General features: G+C 40.4%; 1 protein-coding gene across 7 annotated transcripts in view; it reads left to right on the plus strand.

Moving 5' to 3' along the window:
* The window catches only part of MINDY2 (MINDY lysine 48 deubiquitinase 2), a 97,587-nt gene that overhangs the window by 6,739 nt on the left and 65,574 nt on the right, over window positions 1-25,274 (plus strand). For all 7 annotated transcript variants that reach the window (XM_031002533.3, XM_031002534.3, XM_055363134.2 and 4 more), the window contains exon 2: window positions 13,103-13,160. In XM_031002533.3, the coding sequence (XP_030858393.1) occupies window positions 13,103-13,160 (58 nt within the window). The remainder of the gene's footprint in view (window positions 1-13,102; window positions 13,161-25,274) is intronic.

The raw sequence follows: 25,274 nt of genomic DNA on the forward strand, positions 1-25,274 counted from the left end.
AAAAGGGTTTCTTCTACTTGGAACCTTCAACCTTGGTTGAAGTGTGCAGCATAGGAGGTAAATGAAATGGTGGTAATAGCAGGACATAAAATTGATAGGTTTTATCAGGCTGTGAATGAGCAAGCATGCTAATGAATTTGGAGATTATTTTGTAAATCTGTGGTTATCAGTGTTTTTTTTCTCCAGCCTATTGATGCACACAAAAACCAGTCATAAGTAATCATTGATGAAGAGATGGATAAGCGAAGCAAAGTAGAGCAGTATTCTCAAAGTGAGCCAGGGGTACTAGAAGTCAAAGCTATTTTTATGATAATACTGAGATGTTATTTGCCTTTTTCACTCTTACTCTCTCACAAGTGTCCGTGGAGTTTTTCAGGCTACATGATGTAATGACATCGCTCTGTCAGTTAATGCAATGTGTGCCTCTGTACCTTGTGTTTTACATTTTTCTCAATTTTAATTTATAATAAGGTAGATATAGATAGATATCCACATAGATGAAAGTTATTGGGGGTCCTCAGTCATTTTTAAGACTGTAAAGGGCTCTGGGAACAAAAAGTTTGAGAAATGCTTTAGTAGAGAAAAACAGTAAATGGGGTGTGAAGGTGGTTGTCAGATTTCAGAGGACCCATGGCTATAGATGTTTAGACTTTATATATAGCTGATATTGGAGCTATTATAAATTGCTAGATAAAGAAATGACATGAAGAAAGTGGTCTTTTACTTTGATACTAGGCTAGAAGTAAGATTGTAGTGAGTGTAGCGGAAGAATTGATGCGGATAGCGCTTTGGTTAGAGAGTTCTTTGTCCCCCTCTTTGATGAGGATAATGTAGCGTTCCCAATGATGACTTCTCCCAATGATGACTATAAGAAGTGAAGACAGTAACACCATTTTTCAAACCTGGGTAATAGAGATTGGCTGGAGCTTTCCAAAGATAGGGAAGGTATGAAGGGAATTATTTTAGATGGGAAAGTTGATGCCAAAGTTTGGTTGTGTTGAGTTGGAAATGTCCAGTAGGGGAGCATAAAAATATAAATGTTCGTTATGCTGTTAGAAGCATGGACTGGGTCTCAGGAAAGAGGCTAAATTTTTTTTTTTTTTTTTTTTTTTGAGACAGAGTCTCACTCTGTCTTGCCCAGGCTAGAGTGCAGTGGCAGGATCTCGGCTCACTGCAGCCTCTGCCTCCCGGGTTCAAGTGATTCTCCTGTCTCAGCCTCTCGAGTAGCTGGAAACAGGCGTGTGCCACCACACCAGCTAATTTTGTATTTTTAGTACAGACAGGGTTTCACCATGTTAGCCTGGCTGGTCTCGAACTCCTGACCTCAGGTGATCCACCTGCAAGAGGCTATAAAATTATAGAGAAAAATCAAATTGGGAAATTACTACATAGAGTAAATATGGTAGTACTACATAGAGTAAATATGAGACTAAATGAATTCTCCAGAGAGTAGTGAGCAATAGTTCTCAACTTTTCTTCCATCCCAATATATGTGAGAGTGACAAATTGCCAGCAGAAACATCCTCTCCATCCTGCCTCAGTTTCCCCATTCCCTCTCCTCCCCTACCTCATTCTCCAGGAGATAGAGAGAAAACAGAGGAATAAAGATTACATTGGGGAAGGAGGGGAAGAATATTAAGGGTGAGAGAGTGAAAAACCAGCATAGGCACAATTTGAGATGTGGAATGAGAACTAGAAATAGGGCAATGTCATGATAGTATTCAGGGAAAGAGAATGTAATAAAAATGTAGTACACTACTATTGTCAAATGCAGCAGCATCAGAGAGCTAATAGAGTAGGGAAGATTCTGCTGAAAATGACAGGTGTAGGGACAAGGTCACTGAAAAGTCCGGATAACATGGAATCCTCAGTTCTCTTTAGAGGAAAGGAACAACAACCGTATTTTCTGAAGTAGTGGGAGGAATGGAACAAGAAAAATACAGAGACAAGGTCACGTTAAGATAGAGAGGTAGGCCGTGTGTGGTGGCTCATGCCTGTCATCCCAGCATTGTGGGAGGGCTAACACAGGAAGATCGCTTGAGCCCAGGAGTTTGAGACCAGCTGGGGCAATATAGTGAGACCCCCATCTCTGTAAAAAAAAATTATAATAAGGAAAAAAAGAGAGGTAGATGAAAATTGAAGCCTCATATTTTTCAGTTTGGCAAAATAACCATTGAACTAATAAGTAGTAACTATTGAACTCATTAATAATTAAGATTGTAAAGCATTTGACCGGGTGAATTTTGTGAGAAAAGCATATTGCATTTTAAAGGAGAATCTCAGTGGAGATTATGCTTAGGAATTTGAGGCACAAACAGAAAGACTGACAATTAGTAGCATGAATAAATTGAGGTTTTCTTTAAAAACTATTAGCATATCAGTTTTGCTTTGTTTTTGGTCTTTCCCTAGTTCGCTTATGTCCGGAAATAGGAGCAGGAAGAATGACTGGTTAGAGTTATCAAGACTTGGGCTTTTCTTTCAGGAACTGACACCTGGGGTATAGGGGCAGCGAATTAGAGAATTGAAAGTGAAAACAGCTGATCATCTGAAATTATTAGAAAATCAATAGACTGAACAAACCAGGAGGATCTGAGCAAAGGAATAAGTGTAGTGGTTCTGGATGAGAAGTGACAGTAAAAATGACCAAACAGAGTAAGGACTGAGTTGAAAGTATTGGTTCAGAACTGATAGAGAGTAGGTGATCATTCATAATCTATTAAATAGTTGGCTAGGCAGTGTGGCTAACGCCTGGAATCCTAGCACTTTCGGAGGCCGAGGCCAGAGGATCAGTTGAGCCCAGGAGTTTGAGACTAGCCTGGTCAACATAATGAGACCCCATCTCTATAAAAGAAAAAACAATTTTTTTTAATTATAAAAAAAGAATATCTATTGAATAGTTGAGCTGTGATGCTCTAACATCAAGAAAGAAAGACATCTATTTATTACATTTAATTCTAGCTCAAATTTGTAATTTTGTTTACCTCTCATTTTCAAGAGATAGTTTCATCTACCTCTGTATTTTTCCTTTTTGTTGTTATTTTATGGAGACGGGGTCTCACTATATTGCCCCAGCTAGTCTCAAACTCCTGGGCTCAAATTACAAATTATACCAGGTAAATTTATCAAAATGTATGACTTAGAATACATTTTTGTTTTGCTTCTTTTTGACTATATTTGATTTTTAGTAGTTTTTAAAAATCTTATTTTAGCTGTAATAAATGCTATTTATAGGTATATTTGAGGGCTGTGACCTATGCAATTAGGTGTTTATGAAGTTAAGCCAGAAGGTATATAACATATATATTTTAGTGCTTACAAAGATATTTCTTTAGTAATAGAGGGAATCCCTACTTGGTTATACTTTTTTTTTTATTTTAGAAAGAATGTTATAGGTTCTGAGGCCAACATACATACAAAAAACTTACATGTAACCTATACTATACATTGTGATAGAGAAGATAGAGTATTGCAATATCTAGTCATTGTATAGCATTTTAGTAGAAAAATGAATGCACTAATTTAAGATGCTGGAAACACATCTCCTTTCCTTCTTAACTCTTTTTGGTAGGGAATTCTTTTCCCAATTTTTTTCTTTGCTTAGTATAAGCTGAGATTATCTCCTGTTCCAAGTCATGGGAGGAATGCCAGGGTCCTGAAGCAGGATTTTTTTTATATAAAGTTGGTTTCTCCAAACATCAAACCTAGAAACTGTAAAATAAGGATTCATATATTTGATTCTGTAAAATAAAAAAAAGCTTAAAAAAAAGAACAGACACACACTAAAAAAAAACATCACCATAAACTAAATCAAAACACACTAAACTAAGGGAACTGTTTGCCAGATTATATGTCTAAGGGCTAATTTCCTTTTTTTCTTTTTTTGAGATAGACTATCATTCTGTCACCCGGGCTGGAGTGTGGTGGTGCAGTCATGGCTCCGTATAGCCTCGACCTCCCGAGCTCAAGCAGTCCTCCCACCTCAGCCTCCTGAGTAGCTGGGACCACGGGTGTGTGCTACCATGCCCACCTAATTTTTTTTCTTTTTTTTTTTTTGAGACGGAATCTCATTTAGTTGCCCAGGCTGGAGTGCAGTGGCATGATCTTGGCTCGCTGCAACCTCTGCCTCCTGGGTTCATGCAGTTTCCGGCTAATTTTTGTATTTTTAATAGAGTTAGGGTTTCACCATGTTGGCCAGGCTCGTCTTGAACTCCTGCCCTCAAGTCATCTGCCCGCCTCAGCCTTCCAAACTATTAAGATTACAGGCGTGAGCCCCTGTGCCCAACCAATTTTTTTTTTTTCTCTTTAGAGATGTGTCTTGCCATGTTGTCCAGTCTGGCCTTGAACTCCTGGCCTCAAGTAATCCTGCCTCAGCCTCCCAGAGTGCTGGGATTACAGGCGTGAGTCACCATGGCCAACCCTAATTTCTTAATTTACAAAGAGCCCTTATAAATTAGAAAAGGGTGAGCAGCACAATGGCAAAATGAACAAAAGGCTGTTAACAGAAAATTCAAAGTTCAAATGGACGTATGCTCTTGTCTCATTATCACCTGCAAAGTGAGGCACCATGAAGGTGAGCCTCTTGCCAGGGCTGAGTTTTTGCTCTATTTCTCCCTACCTCCTTGATGACTTTTTTCCCTCAGATCCTTTCACATACCCTCCTAGTTTCCATCTAGGTTATGCTTTTTCCTCTGACTTGCAGAAACATTGTAATCACACAAATTTTCTCTTCCTGAAGTAGCACAGAGCTCTTTTGAGGTTTTCCAAGTGTGTTTATTACTTATAAAAAAGGAAAAACAGATGGTGAGCCAAAGGTTCCATCTTAGCCTCTGCCCACCTTGTTTTTAAATATAGATCCTGTAAAAAGAGATTAAAACTTCACACAATTGTGGGGTTTTGTTTACACAAAAGACTTAAGTAACATTTCTGAGGCTTTCATTCCCAGTCTCCTCCAAGAATTAGAATTGGTGTTGTAACTCTGGATTTGTAAGATAAGGTAGACAAGGGCTGAGGAGAGTATAAATACTGCCAGTAGGAGTTGCCCTCTAATAGTGATAGATGTGTTCATTTTTTCTTCTCCCCTTGGTATGAGTAGTCTTTTAGTTAAAAACCTTCTCACTCCCCATTCAACCTTGTCTGTTGAGTCCCAGGTGAAGGACATTTGGGTCCAGGTGGTACTAGCAATCATAGGGGCTTTGAATAATAATAGTAAGTACTCAGTTATTTTTGTGTCCAGATACTGTGCATTATTTTACATGCATTGTATGTGTTTTCTCTTTTAAGTTTCTCAACCACATCATGAAATCCTTATGTAGACTATTGTTCTTATTTTATATATATAGAAAATTGAGGCCGGGTGTGGTTGGCTCACACCGTAATCCCAGCACTTTGTGAGGCCGAGGCAGGCGGATCACTTGAGGTCAGGAGTTTGAGACCAGCCTGACCAACGTGGAGAAACCCCTTCTCTACTAAAAATACAAAATTAGCCGGGTGTGGTGGCACATGCCTGTAATCCCAGCTACTTGGGAGGCTGAGGCAGGAGAATCACTTTAACCTGGGAGGGAGGTTGCGGTGAGCCGAGATCGCGCCATTGCACTCCAGCCTGGGCAACAAGAGCGAAACTCCATCTCAAAAAAAAAAAAAGAAAGAAAATTGAAGTGCATAAAGTTTAAATAACTAGTCCAAGGTAAGATTATCACCCACTCTAGAACCAGAGCTCTCACTCAGGATGTTTGATTGGGAAGATAAAGTTCAAGATAGCAATAAGTCTGGTGGACAATAGGTCTGGGACAAAACAGGGTGGGACAGCCAATGATAAAGTCAGAGAAGCAGAAATGGACTTCATGATTCCTTAGATCGAATCCTGGGATCTTGGTACCAGTTGGTCTTTATACAGACTCCGGTTTTTAGCTCTCTGTACTTTATCTTATGTCTCCTGAAGTGTCTGACACTTCTAGTTTCAGAGTCTCTTTGGGGCACTATGGTGAATAAGCTGGCCTTTCCCATTATAGTTTATTAAATATATTCTTGGATTTTTTCAGTCATTAGTAACTTCTGTTTCTACTGCTTCTACCCTAGTTCAGGCCTTTATCTCTCACCTGGACTACCTTAGTAGCCTTCAAAATGGTCTCTTATCTTACCCTATTCTCATCTTTCAAGCAATTAATGTAAAAGTTTTATTATCAATTTTTGAGGGAGGGAGATATTTCAGCCTAGTAAGCTTGCTGAGCTTCTTAAATATAAATAGTGAATTCTGAACGGAAGATGCCTTCTTTCACTAGTTAATTTTTTTTTTTTCCAGACAGTGTTTCGTTCTTGTTGCCCAGGCTGGAGTGCAATGGTGTGGTCTTGGCTCACTGCAACCTCCACCTCCTGGGTTCAAGCTATTCTCCTGCCTCAGCATCCCAAGTACCTGAGATTACAGACACCTGCCCCCATGCCCAGCTAATTGTTTTGTATTTTTAGTAGAGACAGGGTTTTACCATGTTGGCCAGGCTGGTCTTGAACTCCTGACCTCAGGCGATCAGGCCACCTTGGCCTCCCAAAGTGCTGGGATTACAGGCATGAGCCACCGCACCCAGCCTACTAGTAAATCTTTTATTAGTAAATCTCACTGCAACAACATTCTTTATTGCTCTAAAACACTTTGAAGTGCGTATAAAATAAGACATTCCTGCAAATTTAATATGTGTGAATATATCTGCAGTTTCTGACAGTTTTAAATAGGCCTTGGTCTTACTCTGAGGATAGGGTCTAAATTATGATAAAAACTGATGAAAGTGTTTCAGAATTTCAAAGCCTTTTTGACTTGTGGGTTGTCTCATAAAATTTTCCTGTTTTGAAATACTGATGGTGGCGAAGCGCAGTGGCTCATGCCTGTAATCCCAGCACTTTGGGAGGCCAAGGCGGGTGGATCACAGTGTCAGGAGTTCAAGACCAGCCTGGCCAAGATGGTGAAACGCTGTTTCTACTAAAAATGCAAAAATTAGCCGTGTGTGGTGGCGGGCGCCTGTAATCCCAGCTACTTGGGAGGCTGAGGCAGAGAATTGCTTGAACCCAGGAGACGGAGTTTGCAGTGAGCCAAGATCGCGCCACTGCACTCCAGCCTGGGTGACAGAGCGAGACTCCATCTCAAAAAAGAAAAAAAAAAGAAAGAAATACTGATGGCAAGTAGAAAGCCAATTTGATTCACTGAAAAGTCTGAATTTGAGTATTTTTAAGTATAGTATTATTAGTAGTAAATGAATAGTACATACAAGAAATTAAAATGTAAAACATGTGTAATAGCTTATAATACCTAAGTTTTTATTTGCTGGAGCCAGAATTAAAGGCATGTTAAAAGAATCCTTAAGTTTTTGAGTCCTTATTTTGAAAAAAGCAGGTAAAGCTTCTCTTTGATTCCCATTAATACTTCTAATATTTTCTAAAGAATAATTTCTTTACAATTTCTACTAAAAAATCATGAATACTATATATTCATGCTGAATATATAAATGCTACATATATACACACATATGTGTATATACACTGCATATTTCAAATTAGTGAAATTTTGACTATTATTTAGTGCATCAATTTTGCCATACATAAGTAATGCAAAAATAGACTGCAAAATAAAAATGTTATCTTCTGTGTTCCAAATTCAACTTCCTGTTTGAATGTCAAACTAAAAATGTCACAGTTCCAAAGCAGACATCATTTTCTTCTACAAACTTAATCTTCACTTGCCAAATTTCCATTGTTATCAATTGTATGGATCTTAATTTTTAGAGTTTCCTGAGCCTTAGAGTCAACTTTGATTATTCTTTCCCCATCGTGCTCCACTTTTCACTGGTCACAAAGTTCTGTCAATTATGTTTTGTATAAGATTTCATTGAGTGGAAAGTGTTCTGCTGTTCTTAAAAAAGTCTGTGAGTATTGATATATGGAAAAGGTAATTGGCTTTGGTGTCTGATCTCACTTCTCATCACAGTACTTCTACTTACTTTGGCTAAATTAACTTTTTAAAGCCTTAGTTTATTCTTTGAATGGAGGTAATAATGCCTGCTTCATAGGATTGCTGAGGATTCAGGTAACATAAAATTGAATGACAATTAGTAGATGTTCAATATATTTAATTTTTTCTCTCTGTTTTTTTTTTTTTTTTTTTGAGACAGAGTCTTGCTCTGTCACCCAGGCTGGAGTGCAGTGGCATGATCTTTGCTCACTGCAGCCTCTGTCTCCTGGGCCCAAGTGATTGTCCTCCCTCAGCCTCCTGAGTAGCTGGGATTACAGACACCTGCCAGCGCGCCTGGCTAATTGTTTGTATTTTTAGTAGAGACAGGATTTCACCATGTTAGCCAGGCTGGTCTTGAACTCCTAACCTCAGGTGATCCGCCCACCTCGGCCTCCCAAAGTGCTGGGATTACAGGAGTGACCGACTCTGCCCGGCCCCTGACTTCTTTTTTCTAAAGAGCAGAGACTGGCAAATACTCAATTTTATATTTTCTCAAATATCTTCCAACTTTGAAGAGGTGTTGGAACTCAAACTGTGTGTTGTTGAGTACTTATTATATTGGCATTCTAATTGTTAAGCATTTAAAAACATTATTTGGCTAGTAGTAATTTTTGTACTTGCCATCACCTACATAAACTGCTTCTTATTTCTTAGTTATTGCTGAGTCCCCTGCATTTATCTTTTCCTTTGGATTATCAAAATCACAGGTGTCAAAACCTTGGCATATCACTCTTAGGATGTTTTACATTCCTGTTTAAGATTTCACTTACAGTTTAAACAGAAGGTTTTGTTGTTACTATTTTTGGTCTTGCTTGAGTCTATTCCCAAATTTGCTTTACTCTTTAGATGATTAAGAATTACAGAATGGTCTGGGCATGGTGGCTTACACCTGTAATCCCAGCACTTCAGGAGGTTGAGGCAGGCAGATTTAAGCAGAAGTTTGGGCTCCTGCTTGAGTCCAGGAGTTTGGTCAACATGTCAAAACCCCATCTCTACAAAAAATACAAAAAATTAGCCAAGCATGGTGGCGCACACCTGTGGTCCCAGCTACTTGGGAGGTGGAGGTGGGAGGATCACCTGAGCCCGGGGAGGTTGAGGGTACAATGAGCCATGATTTTGCCACTGCACTCCAGCCTGGACGATAGAATAATTGGGCTAAATTTTTGAGGTTTTACCTTATAATGGAATATTTGGAGTCGGAGTAGCTATTTTCTTTTATTAATTTAAATATTCTTGTGCTTATATTAATAATTTTCCAGGGCCGAGTGCAGTGGCTCACACCTGTAATCCCAGCAATTTGGGAGGCTGAGGTGGGAGGATTGCTTGAGGCCAGGAGTTCAAGACCAGCTTGGGCAACATGGTGAAACCCCACCTCTATAAAAAATACAACAATTAGCCAGGTGTGGTGGTGCGTGCCTGTAGTTCCAGCTACTTGGGAGGCTCAGGTGGGAGGACTGCTTGAGCTGGGGAGGTCAAGGCTACAGTGTGCCATGATCCTGCCACTGCGATCCAGCCTGGAGGACAGTGAGAACATGATGTCTTAAAAATAATAATAATAATTTCCTCAGGAAATCTAGTTAATTCAGTAATATTTATAGGGTAGGACATTTTCCTAGATAATAAAAATTTATTTGGCCTCTATTAATTGGGAGCTATTTTTTAATATATGTTGAGATACTTTGTTCAAATTTTAGGGAGAATATTTAAACTACTTAAAGTGCCTTCCAAGTGCCTTTGTATATGTTAAAGTACTTATTTATTTTATGTTGTAGATAATTACTAAAATAGGTCATACTTGATTTGTCATTTTTTTCTTTCTTTTCTTTCTTTCTTTCTTTTTTTTTTTTTTTTTTTGAGATCGGATCTCTCTCTGTTGCCCAGGCTGGAGTGCAGTGGCATGATAGCGGCTCACTTCAGCTTCAAATTCCTGGGTTCAAGTGGTGGTCCCACCTCAGCCTCCCAAATAGCTGGAACTACAGGCACGTGCCACCACACCTGGCTAAGTTTTGTTGTTTGTTTTGGGACTTTTTCTGTAGGGACAGGGTCTCCCTATATTGCTTAGGCTGGTCTCAAACTCCTGGGCTCAAGTGATCCTTTCACTTCAGCCTCCCAAAGTGCTGGGACTGTAGTTGTGAGCCACCGTACCCAGCCTGTTATTTTTATCATTGTAAAGCTTAAAATTAAGAAATTCAGACAGACTGCCACAACTGTTAATTCTGTATTCTTAGCCAACTATCTCATAACCTGTTTCTCCTTTGAAAAAATCTAAAAAGACAAAGGAGTACAAGCCTTATTAGCTCATTAAGAAAAGCCTTGGCACTTGCTTTTGAAGTGATGGTGGTGAAGGAAAGCAAAAAAAAAAAAAAAAAGAAGCAAGCTTTTGGGAAGATCTTAGATGGTTAAAAAAATAATTGAGATCTGTGGATGGCTCCACAGTATTAGTGTGAAGTAGGCACTTTTTAGTTTTAATAAACATCCAAAGTACTTTACTGGCTATGATTTAGGAAATGAATATACTACTGACTTTGCTTGTTAAGTAAGTGAGTTGAAATATTTGTGTATTTGCTTCTAAAAAAAAATCATCTAATGCAGAGATCAGCAAACTTTTTCTGTAAAGGATCAGATAGTAAATAACTAATATTTTAGGCTTTGCATGCCATACTGTCTCTGCTGCACAGATTCATCTCTGCATTGTAGTGCAAAAGCAGCCAGAGATGGTACATTAACAAATGAGAGGGACTGTGTTCCAAAAAAACGTTTATTTAGAAAAACAGACAGTCGACAGTAATTTGCCAGAGTTTCAGTTTAAAAATATGCCATATATGGGAACTCTCTGTACTTTCTGCCCAGTTTTTCTGTAAACCCTAAAACTGCTTTAAAAAAATAATCTATTGAATTTTTTTTAAAACAGAGTCTCACTCTGTCACCCAGGCTGGAGCGTAGTGGCACGATCTCTGCTCACTGAAGCCTCCGCCTCCTGGGTTCAAGCAATTCTCCTGCCTCAGTCTCCCAAGTAGCTGGGACTACAGGTGTGCGCCACCACACCTGGCTAATTTTTGTGTTTTTTTAGTAAAATCCGTGTTTCACCAAGTTGGCCAGGCTCGTCTCGTACTCCTGACCTCAAGTGATCTGCCCACCTCAACCTCCCAGATTACAGGTGTGAACCACAAGGCCTGACCTGAAATTATTTAAAAATGTCACAGAGAATAAAAATAATTTAGAATGAAATGATGATCAAACTTCAAAGACATCTCTTGGTTTTTACTGAATAATAAATCTACTGGATGACTATAACTATTGACTGTCATACATGCTTACAGATGGCTTCAAACCATTCTGTTTTATAGGGATCTTTTTAAAAATTTATTTTACTTGTTGATTAAAACAAAATTGTGACATTATTACATGTGATAACGTAAACACCTAGAGGACCTTTTTCAACATTTGGGGGAATTGTTGGAGAAATTGCTGATTTAAAGGATTTCTTTGGATGAACACAAAATAATTGCTGAAGAATTTTTAACAATGTTACTATTCTTTTATCACTGATATAGTAATTACTTTGAGTTTCCATCGTACAGTATTTATTTTTTCTCCTAGTCTATAAATATATCCTGGAATGTGCTCGTCACTGTCAGTTAAAGTATTTACAATCATTGACTGTAATATCCATGTCATTCATTTGACAACGCATTTGAAAAATTAATTTAGACTAATGTGTTGTTGCAGCTGAATTAATTTTAATGGATTTTCTGGGGTTTTTAGTTTAAATATCACTATAATATATCTTTACTTTTAACCTTCTTATTGTGAAATATAACACATAGAAAAATACATAAAACAGATATCCAGTTTAATAAATTATGATAAAGCAAACATCATTGGAACTACTATTGCAGGTCAAGAAGGTCAAAGAACAGAGCATTGTCAGCACCTCAGAATCCCCTTAAAAGCCCCTTTCCAACTATAACTCCTTCTGTTACCACTGGGGATAACCGTAATCTTGATTTTTTATAGCGTCCGTTTTCTTTACTTAGTAATTTATTTTTTATTGAGATGGAGTTTCACTCTTGTCACCCAGGCTGGAGTGCAATGGTGCAATCTTGGCTCACTGCAACCTCTGCCTCCCGGGTCCAAGTGATTCTCCTGCCTCAGCCTCCCAAGTAGCTGGGATTATAAGCATGAGCCACCATGCCCAGCTAATTTTTGTAGTTTTAGTAGAGGCAGGGTTTCACCATGTTGGCTAGGTTGGTCTTGAACTCCCAACCTCAAGTGATCCACCTGCCTCAGCCTTCCAAAGTGTTGGAATTACTGGCGTGAGCCCATATGCCCAGCCCATTTCTTTACTTTTTTTTTTTTTTTTTTTTTTTTTACTCTGTTGCCCAGGCCAGAGGTGTCACCATGTTGGCCAGGCTGGTCTCCAACTCCTGACCTCAAGTGATCTGCCCACCTTGGCCTCCCAAAGTGTTGGGATTACAGGCGGGAGCCAGTGTGCCCAGCCCATTTCTTTACTTCTTAATAGTTTTATCTCCTATGTGTGCAGCTCTAAACAATATAGTTAAATTTTGCCTGTTTTTAAGCTTTGCATTACTTTTAATAGCAAAACCGCAGTTACTTTTGCACCAACCTAATAAATAGAATAATACGGTAAAGACTGGTTATAGGCCGGGCGCGGTGGCTCACACCTGTAATCCCAGCACTTTGGGAGGCCGAGGCAGGTGGATCACAAGGTCAGGAGATTGAGACCATCCTGGCTAACAGGTAGAACCTCCTCTCTACTAAAAATACAAAACAATTAGCCTGGTGTGGTGGTGGGTGCCTGTAGTCCCAGCTACTCGGAAGGCTGAGGCAGGAGAATGGCCTGAACCTGAGAGGCGGAGCTTGCAGTGAGCCGAGATTGCTCCAGTGCACTCCACCCTGGGCAACAGAGCGAGACTCCGTCTCAAAAAAAAAAAAAAGACTGGCTATAAAGATTCTAATATATGTGAATGTTAATGTATAAGTATAGTAGATACATAATTAGACATAAGTATTTGTGTTTCTGACTGCAAGAAATACTTTAGTCACCTAAAACATTTAATTTTATAGAAATAATATTTTGTTTTTCAGGTGAAACTTCCACCGATGATGGAAATCATAACTGCTGAGCAGCTGATGGAATATTTAGGTTAGTGTTGAAAAGTGGATTTTATATCTCTTTCGAAACAAAAGTTTTCAAAGCTAGTTGATTACCCAGTCTCACCTTTCTGAAGTGCTATTATATAATCTATTTTAAAATTATAGTTTTGAATCTGCTAATTAAAAATTTTTATCAGTATGTTACTGTTCTTAGATGGTATAGTCTTCTTTCTGACCAGCATTAAAATTCTGTAATACCCATAAGGAATCTAGGTAACGTCTAGAAAACAAGATACATCTTAATCCCAATAAATTGTAGAATGGGAGATGGCACAGAATCGCTGACATTGCATGTAGAAAGTGTTCAAAAATATTGGGTAGACTTGAATTAAAGACAAAGGAGGTGATTTAGAGCAGTGCTACCGAAAGTGTGATTCATGGACCTATGCTAATCTACAAAATGTTAGTTATCAGCCTACAGTGAGGTAGAATCTTCTCCTAGGATGTAAAATATTTACGTTAGTAAGCACACTGTTTATTTCAACTGAAATTTTTTTATAGGGAAATTTTCTTGTTGAAGGAAGTAATGTATTAAATTGCATTCTTCTCTAAGCTTCTTATTTCAAAACGGACCAGTAGTACAGTTTGTAGACTGGCTACATTGAGTTGAACTTGTTTAGAGAGCAAGCAGTTGTACATCACATTGTGGCCTTTTATAATCTGGCAAATAAGAATTTATATATTTATACTATCACCAAATAGGAAATCTTAATCTATATTCTACAGTTTTTTCAGTAATTAAATTTTTATTTAGGCCAGGTGTGGTGGCTCAGGCCTGTAATCCCAGCACTTTGGGAGGCCAAGGCAGGCAGATCACTTGAGGTCAATAATTTGAGACCTGCCTGGCCAACATGGTGAAACCCTGTGTGTCTACTAAAAATACAAAAATTAGCCGGGCATGGTGTCATGCACCTATAGTCCCAACTATTCGGGAGGCTGAGGTGGGAGAATTGCTTGAACTCAAGAGGTGGAGGTTACAGTGAGCCAAGATCATGCCACTGCACTCCAGCCTGGGTTATGGAGTGAGACTCCATCTCAAAAACAAAAACATATTTTATTTTTAAAAAATCTTGTCAACTGGGGCCGGACACGGTGGTTCACACCTGTAATCCCAGCACTTTGGGAGGCCGAGGCGGGCCGATCACAAGGTCAGGAGATCAAGAACATCCTGGCTAACACGGTGAAACTCCGTCTCGACTAAAAAATACAAAAAATTAGCTGGGCATGGTGGCAGACGCCTGATGTCCCAGCTACTCGGGAGGCTGAGGCAGGAGAATGGTGTGAACCCAGGAGGCATAGCTTGCAGTGAGCCGAGATTGCACCACTGCACTCCAGCCTGGGCAACAGAGCGAGACTCCGTCTCAAAAAAAAAGAAAAAAAGAATCTTATCAACTGGTTAATTTGTCTCTACCCTTCCAGACAACTAGTTCACTCATTTTTTGTGAGATACAGACTTAGTGATATAACTGAGACAGGAAATTTTAGAAGATTCTTTTTTTTTTTTTTCTTTTGAGACAGATTCTTACTCTGTTGCCCAGGCTGGAGTGCAGTGGTGTGATCATGACTTGCTGCAATCTTGACCTCCCTAGGCTCAGGTGATCCTCCCACCTCAGCCTCCCAAGTAACAGGGACTGCACGCACATGCTACCACACCCAGCTAATTTTTGGGTTTTTGGTTTGGTTTGGTTTTTTTTTTTTTTTTTTTTTTTTGAGACAGAGTTTCACTCTTGTTTCCCAGGCTGGAGTGCAATGGCGTGATCTCAGCTCACCGCAACCTCCACCTCCTGGATTCAAGTGATTCTCCTGCCTCAGCCTCCTGAGTAGCTGGGATTACAGGCATGCACCACCACACCTGGCTAATTTTGTATTTTTAGTAGAGATGGGGTTTCTCCATGTTGGTCAGGCTTGTCTTGAACTCCTGACCTCAGGTGATCCGCCCACCTGAGCCTCCCAAAGTGCTGGGATTACAGGCGTGAGCCACCGTGCCTGGTCAAGTTTTATTTTTGTAGAGATCGGGTTTCACTGTGTTTCCCAGGCTTGTCTTGAACTCCTGGGCTCGAGCGATCCTCCCACCTTGGCCTCCCATAGTGCTGGGATTACAGGCATGAGCCACTGCACCCGGCAGGAAGACCCTTTTTAGAAAATATAATTCATATCATTTAATCCCCATTCACTGGCTAGGGACCTCATAGTTAAGGGTAGATTACTCTGAATACCTAGATGTCTGCAAATCGGCTTAAAAAGAAAATACCTCTTTTAGGCTAGCTTAGTGATTCTTTTTATTTTTATTATTATTTTAAGTTTTTTTTTTCCCCATGGGACTCTGCTTGATAAATGATTCTTAAAGTTAGTGATTCCTAAGTTATATTTTATGGGGAAGGCTGAAATATGCTGGGTGATTTTGAGGAATAGCCAATATGACTGTCAGGGAGTACACAAAGGGGAGTTGTAGGAGGTGAGATCAGAGAGTTGACACAGTCAGGTCATATGGGGCCCTAAGGATGTAACAGCAATTTTGGTTTTTGCCATGAGTAAGCTGGGAAGCTGTTGGAGGATTTTGAACAGAGGACTGACATGATCTAACTTTGGTTTTAATAAGAATTCTCTAGCATTTATGTTGACAATAGACCTTAGGGGGGTAAGACAAGTGGGAAAACCATTTAGGAAGTTATTACAGCTAGCAAAAGATGGTGGCTTTAAACAAGGTAAAATAAGTGAAGTTTGTAAGAAGTGGTTAGATACTGGATACAGAGTTGACAGAATTTGCTGATCAGTTGGATATAGAGTGAAAGTGGAGTCAAGGGTTATCTCATTTTTGGTTTGAACAAGTAGAAGGATGGAAATAGGAAAACTGAAGTAGGAAAAAATGGAGCAAGGCTTTTAGAGAGAAATTGCAGGATTTTTGTTTTTAGATGTTTATTTACATCAAAATGGAGCGATCAGGCCAGGTGTGGTGGCTCACGCCTGTAATCTCAGCAGTTTGGGAGGCCGAGGCAGGCGGATCATGAGGTCAGGAGATCGAGACCATCCTGGCTAACATGGTGAAACCCCATCTCCACTAAAAAATACAAAAAATTAGCCGGGAGTGGTGGCGGGCACGTGTAGTCCCAGCTACTTGGGAGGCTGAGGCAGGAGAATGGCTTGAACTCAGGCAGCGGAGGTTGCAGTGAGCTGAGATCACGCCACTGCACTCCAGCCTGGACAACAGAGCGAGACTCTATCTCAAAAAAAAAAAAAAAAAGCCATCAGGAAAGCAATTTTTTATATATATATATATATATCTTGAGTTCAGAGGAGAGGTCTGGATCAGCACTTTCAATTAAAATTTCTGTAATGATAAAAATGTTCTGTATCTGTGCTGTCCAGTTTAGTAGCCACTAGCCACATGCGGCCCTCAAGCTCTTAAAATGTAGCTCCTGTCTTGAGCCCAGGAGTTTGAGGCCAGCCTGGGCAACATGGTGAGACCCCCATCTCCACTTAAAAATTCAAAAATTAGCCAGGCGTGATGATGTGCACCTGTAGTCCCAGCTACTTGGGACGCTCAGGTGGGAGGATTGCTTGGGCCTGGGATCCAGAGGCTGCAGTGAGCCAAGATCACAACACTGCACTCTACCCTGGGCAACAGGGCAAGACCCTGTCTCAAAATATGTGTGTGTGTGTGTGTGTAATGTGACCAAGGAACTGAATTTTTAATTTTATATAATATAAATTTAATTTAATAGCCACATATTGCTACTGGCTACTGTATTAGACAGTACAAGTCTAGCCTGTAAATATATATTTACAGACAACATATATAAACAGTAGTTAGATTGGGTGAGATCATTAAGGGAAGGAATGTAGTAGATAAAAGAAAAGGTCAGTAGACTGAGTCTGGGATATGCCAGTGATTAGAAGGTGGGGAAGGAGAAAGAGCTGGCATGGTCAGCCAGGTAGAAGAAAAATAGGAGGCTGTGATTTCCTAGAATTCTAATGAAGAAATGTTTCAAGGAAGAGTGAGAGATGAGCTGAATCAAATGCTGCTAATAGCTCAGGCAGGAGGAAGACTAAAAATTGACTGTTGATTTAGCCATAAGGAGGTCATTGATAACCTTGATGAGTGTATGGAATGAAAACCTGACTGGAAACAAGAAAAAACTGGAAACCCTCACACCTAGCCAGTAGAAATGTAAAATAATACAGCCACTTTGGAAAGCAGTTTGGCAGTTCTTTAAAAAGTTAAACAGAATTACCGTATGACCATGAAATATTATTCCTAGGTATTTACCCAAGAGAAGTGAAAACGTATGTCCATACAGCTTGTATAAAAATGTTCAGGCCACACGCGGTGGCTTACGCCTGTAATCCCAGCATTTTGGGAGGCCAAGGCAGGTGGATCACAATGTCAAGAGTTTGAGACCAGCCTGGCCAACATGGTAAAACCCCGTCTCTATTAAGAACATAAAAATTAGCCGGGTGTGGTGGCACGTGCCTGTAATTCCAGCTACTCGGGAGGGTGAGGCAGAAGAATCGCTTGAACCTGGGAGGCGAACGTTGCAGTGAGCCGAGATCATGTGATTGCACTCCAGCCTGGGCGACAGAGCAAGACTCTGTCTCAGGTGGAAAAAAAGAAAAATGTTCAAAGCAGTATTATTCATAGTAGTCAAAAAATGGAAACAACCGAAATGTCTTATCAACTGATGAGCAGATAAATATAGATTTGTACAGTGGAATATTATTCAGCCATAAAAAGGTATGAAGTACGAATACATGCTATAACATGGATGAACCCTGAAACTTCTAAGTGAAAGAGGCAAAGTACAAAAGACCATATAGCGTATGATTCCATTTATATGAAACATCCATTAGCCAGGCTGGTGGTGCATGCCTATGGTCCCAGCTACTTGGGAGGCTGAGGTGGGAGGATCACTTGAACCCAGGAGTTTGAGACTGCATTGAGCTATGACCATACCACTGCATTCCAGCCTGGGTGAGGGAGCAAGAACCTTATCTCTAAAAAATGAAAGTTTAAAAAACCCAGAATAGGCACATTTATAGAGACAGAAAGTAGATTAGTGGTTGCTTAGGGCTGGGGAAGAGATGGGGTGAAATGGGGGTTGACTGCTAATGGGTACAGGGTTTCTTTTAGGGAGGACCAAAATGTTCTAAAATTAGATCATGGGACTGACACGGTGGCTCACACCGTAATCCCAGCACTTTGGGTGCTTGAGGTGGGTGGTTCACTGGAGCTCAGGAGTTCAAGACCAGCCTGGGCAACATGGCAAAACCCCGTCTCTACTAAAAATACAAAAAATCAGTTGGGTGTGGTGGCACATGCCTGTAGTCCCAGCTACTTGGGAGACTGAGGCAGGAGAATCGCTTGAACCCAGCAGTCGGAGGTTGCAGTGAGTGGAGATAACACCACTGCACTCCAGCCTGGGCGACAGTGAGACACTGTCTCAAAAAATAAGTAAGTAAATAAATAAATTTAAAAAATAAAATTAGATCATGATGATAGTTTCATAATCCTGTGAATATACAACAAAAAATAATTGAATTGTACATTTTAAGTGAGTAGCTTGTATCGTATGTGGATTATACCTCAAAGCTATTTTATAAAAGAGAAAACTAGAGAAAGGGAACTGCAAAAAGTACTTTATACAAATAGAAAAATTAGCCTTAGATAGTTCATCCATGGTAATAGGAGGAAAGACAGACTGTATTACAAATAGGTGCAGGTAGGTGGGTGGATGTGGTTGTAGTGCGTCTCTTGAGTGCTTCTGTTTTCTCAATGAAATAGGAAACAAAGTCATCAACTGGGAGTGAGGATGAGGGGAGGAGTTGTTGAAAGTAAGAGGGAAGGTATAAAATAATTGCTTAGAGAAATGGGAGAGTGAATGGATTAGAGAGCTGTGGTATGATTTTTGGGTGTTACCTTTGAGGTTAGTGAAACCAGCCAGCATGGTGTTATGTTTTCTCAGTCACGTTCAGCTGCACGAGTCCAGGCCTGAATAATGGGAGGCCAGGATTTAACCAGAGCTGGACTTTTGCCTGATGAACGTGTTGACGAAAGAATCTAGGGTATGTTGCTCTACATGTTGCCAGTGGTGGGGCCAAGGTTGTGCGGTGGGGGAGGAGGGGAGGAATCTAAGGTATGAAGGTGTATATAGAGAGTGATTATAATTATGGGCCATAGAATTTAAGCTGCGTAAAGAGGAAATGATGTAAGTGTGTTGAAGGAAAATGTAATGAGATTAATGGATTGTAAGTCTTGATTCCTGATAGAGCTGAGGAATTTTTGGTAATAATGAAACTGTATTACCATGGGAAATGAGTTTCTGAGATAAAGTAGAATAAAAGTTTTTTTTTTTGAGGGTGTGTGTGTGTGTTTTAAGAATAAAATATTTTTGTTGGAGAAGAGGTCAAGGAACAGACAGGCAGGGTATTGGAAGAGACATCTCCATGCGTATTGAAATTACCAAAAATTATGGGATTTGTGTTGGAGAAAGATAGTGAGCTAAGAATAAAGGGGATTGGCCTGAAGGTCAGGAGGTAACTGCAACAAGGTGGGTAGATAATGGGTAGAATTATCTGAGTTTTAAAACTGAATAGTTTAGGGAGGAAGTGGGGAGAGAATGACAGTAAGGAGCAAGTGGATACCTATTCCACTTTGAGGTTCACTGGTAAAAGAAGTATGAGAGAGAACAGAACTATCACTTAAGAGAACTGTATTGTCATCAAGACAGAGCCAAATACTCAGATAATAAGGTGAAGGGAACATTCAGATGAGTTGAATACCTAGGGAATTTGCTAATGGCAGACTATGAGTTCCAGAGAACACTGAAATTCAAGATAAGAATTTAGAAGTCATCAGTATAAAAATGGTATTTAAATCTGTGGAAGTTGGGCCGGGCGCGGTGGCTCACGGCTGTAATCCCAGTAATTTGGGAGGCCGAGGTGGGCGGATCACGAGGTCAGGAGATGGAGACCACAGTGAAACCCTGTCTGTACTAAAAATACAAAAAAATTAGCCGGGCGCGGTGGCGGGCGCCTGTAGTCCCAGCTGCTCGGGAGGCGGAGGCAGGAGAATGGCGTGAACCTGGGAGGCGGAGCTTGCAGTGAGCCGAGATCGCGCTACTGCACTCCAGCCTGGGCGCCAGAGCGAGACTCGTCTCCAAATAAAAATAAAAATAAATAAATAAATAAATAAATAAATAAATAAATAAATAAATAAATAAACCTGTGGAAGTTGATAAGATAATAGAGAAAAGAAGAGGGGTCCAAGATTCTCCCCTGAAGTTTCCCAGCATGCAGAGATTAGGTGGAGCAGTGTTTCAGCTTTCTTTTCGTTATTGCCATTCTGAGGAGCCTTTATAGACACTTTTGTCCTAATGGCTCACTTCAGGACATTTTAATACTGTAGATATATAGTATGTGTTATTTTGTTTTGTTTTTTGAGACGGAGTCTTGCTCTGTTGCCCAGGCTGGAGTGCAGTGGCGCGATCTCAGCTCACTGCAAGCTCCACCTTCCGTTTCACGCCGTTCTCCTGCCTCAGCCTCCTGAGTAGCTGGGACTACTGGCGCCTGCCACCACGCCCAGCTAATTTTTTGTATTTTTAGTGGAGACGGGGTTTCACCGTGTTAGCCAGGATGGTCTCGATTTCCTGACCTCGTGATCCACCCGTCTCGGCCTCCCAAAGTGCTGGGATTACAGGCGTGAGCCACTGCGCCCGGCCTATCGTATGTGTTTTTTTGTACTGTGGCCCTTTGAAGGCTATAAACCATTATAGTGTCTAAGTTTCTTTTTTCTTTTTTTGGCCACCCTCCCTCCTGCACCAAGAACCAGTTTTTGCCCCTTTAAGTGCAACATTACCTCTGCTAAAATGCATGAAGTAGAGGACAGACAAATAGTGAAGAAGTAGCTGGTAAGATAGGAGAAAAGCCAGTACAGAGTGGTAGAATGAAGCCAAGTGAGGGTGAAGATTGTTAGAAGAAAGGAGAAAGAGTATTGAATACTGGAGAATACTCTCTTTATGACTTGGCAGTGTGGTTATTGTGACCTTCATCAAACCGTGTCACTGCAGTGATGAGATGGAAATGGAGTGGTGAGTTGAAGAGTATCTGGGAGGTAAGGAAGTGGAGCCTCAAGGGCAGAAAACTTTTGAGAAGTTTGGGTACAAATGGGTATGGGAAGTGGGTAAGGAGTAGGAAAAGGCTTAATGGAGAACATGTGACTTGTATCCGGCTTTGAAGGATAGTTAGAATCTATGCTGTTGTAAAGAATAGGAAAGGTTGTTTGAGGGTTAGGTGGAAACTATCTTAAGCTCAAGCTAGAGATGGAAATATGTAAGGCATATTGAAGGAATAGTGTATGTGTCTAATTTGACTATAGTTGGTAAATCTGCATGTTGTATAGTTAGAGAAATAGAGATTGGATTAAGTAGATTGTGGCAAGAGAGTCTTGTGAGCCAGGCAGGAAGTTTGAATTTACTGTAATAGGATGCTTAATCTATTTTAGTTTCCTAAATGGGATAATAACAAGTTAAATGTAGTTTCATTTTGTTTTGTTTTTTGAAACTGGGTCTCTCTCTGTTGCCCAAGCTGGAGTGCAGTGGCACAATCTTGCTCACGGCAACCTCTGCCTCCCAGGTTCAAGCAATTCTCCTGCCTCAGCCTCCTGAGTAGCTGGGATTATAGGCACCCACCACCATGCCCAGCTAATTTTTGTATTTTTCGTAGAGATGGGGTTTCCCCATGTTGGCCGGGCTGGTCTTGAATTCCTGACTTCAAGTGATCCACCTGCCTTGGCCTCCCGAAGTGCTGGGATTATAGGCATTAGCCACTGCACCTGGCCATTTATATATAACTGTATATAATTTAAGTAATGAGTTACATGTATTTCTGACCCTGTTTCCTATCCAGCTCTTCCATATCCATCCACTCTCCACCCTACTTTCCTTGTTCTCGGATGGAATTGTGTAAGGCAGATTGAGTCAAATTGGACTCATTTACTATTCTTTCTTAGATCATTGCCATATATCACCTAAACCTGCACTGAAGAATATAGTAGCCACTAGGTACATGTGTCTATTGAGTCCTTGAAATGTGGCCAGTGTGAATTGAGATGTTCTGTAAATGTAAAATATACACTGGATTTCAAAGATTTGGTTAAAAAAGAATATCAGTAATTTAAAAATATTGATTGTTGAAATGTTCATATACTAAGTTAAATAAAATATATTATTAAGATTAATTTTGCCAGGTGTGATGGCTCATGCCTTTTATCCCAGCACTTCGGGAGACTGAGGCAGGCAGATCACTTGAGCTCAGGAGTTCAAGACCAGCCTGGGCAACATGGCAAAACCCTATCTTTACAAAAAATTTAAAAAATTAGCCGTGTGTGATGATGCTTACCAGTAGTCCCTGCTGCTCAGGAGGTTAAGGCAGCAGGATCACTTGAGCCTGGAAGTTCAAGGCTGCAGTGAGCCATGTTTGTGCCACTGTACTCCAGCCTGGGTGACAAAGTGAGACCCTATCTCAAACAAAAAAAAAAAAAAAGAAAAGATTAATTTTACCTATTTATTTTGACCTTTATTAATGTGGCTACTAGAGAATTTAAAATTACATTTGATCTCAAATTTGTGTCTTGCATTATATTTCAACTGGACAGTGTTAAACTGTGCTGTCACTCCATAGCTCTTATCTTCATTCTGGCTCTACTTTCTGTGCTATCACAAGTTGATACCATTTACCTAACCTCTTCCCTGCTCGTTATCACTAGCACTCTACTTGACTTTGTCTGCATACCTTCTGACACAAAATGAGCTCTTTTGCCATGAGTTCTGCAAATGAAGAGATACAGTTGTGGTGGCAGAGAACCGATGAGCAGAGCCATAAGTGCAGAAGTACTAATAGTACAAAGGATGAGATTGGTGCAAAAATAAAGCCATCACAAAATTGTAATGCCTCTGTTTTACAGAAGAGGAAACCAATGTTCAGAGGGGTTAATGTGCTGTCTCCATCTGGGCACCTTCTATGATTTAAAGTATGCTGAAAAGCTCATATGCTCAAAAATACATCCCTCTTACACCTCTACAATCCCAAAGTGTTTTTGATATAATATTTGAAAGTTCCTCTACTTGTGTTTTTCTTTCTTTTCTTTTTTTCTTCCCGAGATGGAGTCTTGCTCTTTCGCCCAGGCTGGAGTATAATGGTGCGATCTTGGCTCACTGCAACCTCCACTTCCAAAGCTCAAGCAATTCTCCTGCCTCAGCTATCCAAGCAGCTGGGATTACAGGCGCCCGCCACCATGCCCAGCTAATTTTTGTATTTTTTTTTTTTTTTTTAGTAGAGATGGGATTTGTCTGTGTTGGCCAGGCTGATCTCGAACTCCTGACCTCGTGATCCACCCACCTTACCCTCTCAAAGTGCTGGGACTACAGGCGTGAGCCACCACACCCAGCCCTTTTCTTGCCTTTTTTAATGCAGTAAAAAAAATATTTTTTTTTTTTTGAGACAGAGTTTCAGTCTTGTCACACAGCCTAGAGTGCAATGGCACAATCTTGGCTCACTGCAACTTCCGCCTCCTGGGTTCAAGCGATTATCTCACCTCAGACTCCCAAGTAGCTGGGATTACAAGTGCCTGCCACCACACCCAGCTAATTTTTGTATTTTTAGTAGAGATGGGGTTTCATCATCTTGGCCAGGCTGGATTCAAACTCCTGACTTCAGGTGATCCGCCCGCCTTGGCCTCCCAAAGTGCTGGGATTACAGACGTCAGCCACCGCGCCCAGCAATCCAGTAAATATTCACTGAGCATGTATTGTGAGCTAGTTATTTGGGGGTGTCAACATGTAGTTAATGTGGCTGCGTAAGTGTACTCTAACCACGAAAATGTCAGCATGGTATTTTTCTTGGAAAGAGTAATAAAATAAATAGTTAACACATCTTGGTATGTTAAATTTATCTAACTCTTAGCTAGCAAAGCCCTGAGGAAGCAGAACATAGGACAGATAATTTTAATAAGGAAAAGGAAAAATTAGGAAATAGCTAGACCTGGTGTAGCTAAAGAGGTTTGGGAATCACTGGTGAGAGGACTTAGCTACTAGGGACATGTAAAAGTAATATTTTGATGGGAGGTGGGGGAGAAGTGAACAAGAATGATGTAGGCAAAGAAATTCTGAAGGCTCTGCCTCACCAAAAGTAAACTTTATTCAGGGCCAGTCGTGCCAGAACAAATGTTTAATTTTCTAAGCTATTTAGATGTTCTGTTGAGATTACTCCATTTCTCTGGAGAAAAAAGAGATGTTTTTGAGTTAAAAAGCAAACACGGCTGGGCGCGGTGGCTCACGCCTGTAATCCCAGCACTTTGGGAGGCCGAGGCAGGCGGATCACGAGGTCGGGAGATCGAGACCATCCTGGCTAACACAGTGAAACCCTGTCTTTACTAAAAATACAAAAAATTAGCCAGGCATGGTGGCGGGCGCCTGTAGTCCCAGCTACTTGGGAGGCTGAGGCAGGAGAATGGCATGAACCCGGGAGGCGGAGCTTGCAGTGACCCGAGATGGCACCACTGCACTCCAGCCTGGGCGACAGAGTGAGACTCCATCTCAAAAAAAAAAAAAAAAGCAAACACTAGTAGAGGGATTGTAAGAGAAACTACTAATTGCTTTCCTAATGCCTAGCTGAAGTACCCCAAGGAAATGGGAATTTTGATTGGCAAAGGTTAGAGGAGAAGAAGTGAATTTCAATCTGGAAATTTCTGTCACTAGAATATGAGAGCAGAGCCAGACATGGACATGGCTTTTTGGAGGGCTTTGGCATAGAGAAAGAAACACGATACCTAGGAAGTGTTAGGAAATGTAATAAAGTAAGGTGTGGAAGAGATGTAGGGAGAAGGCAGGAAATGGGCGGGAATATGAAACTCAACATAAACTGGAATGTATATTGTGACTTCAGCCATCTGAAATTGTTAGTATGATGATGAGACTGGCATAGTTAAAGTAAGAAAAATAATAGAGATGGTGGCATTGTCTTACTTTTAAAAAATTATTTTATCTTTTGAATATAAATACGCTATAAAGCGAGGTCAATGTTGAAGCATTTTAATTTCGCCCAGAGTTGC

The sequence above is a fragment of the Gorilla gorilla genome, chromosome 16 (assembly GCF_029281585.2).
Source record: "Gorilla gorilla gorilla isolate KB3781 chromosome 16, NHGRI_mGorGor1-v2.1_pri, whole genome shotgun sequence".
Classification (NCBI taxonomy): Eukaryota; Metazoa; Chordata; class Mammalia; order Primates; family Hominidae; genus Gorilla; species Gorilla gorilla.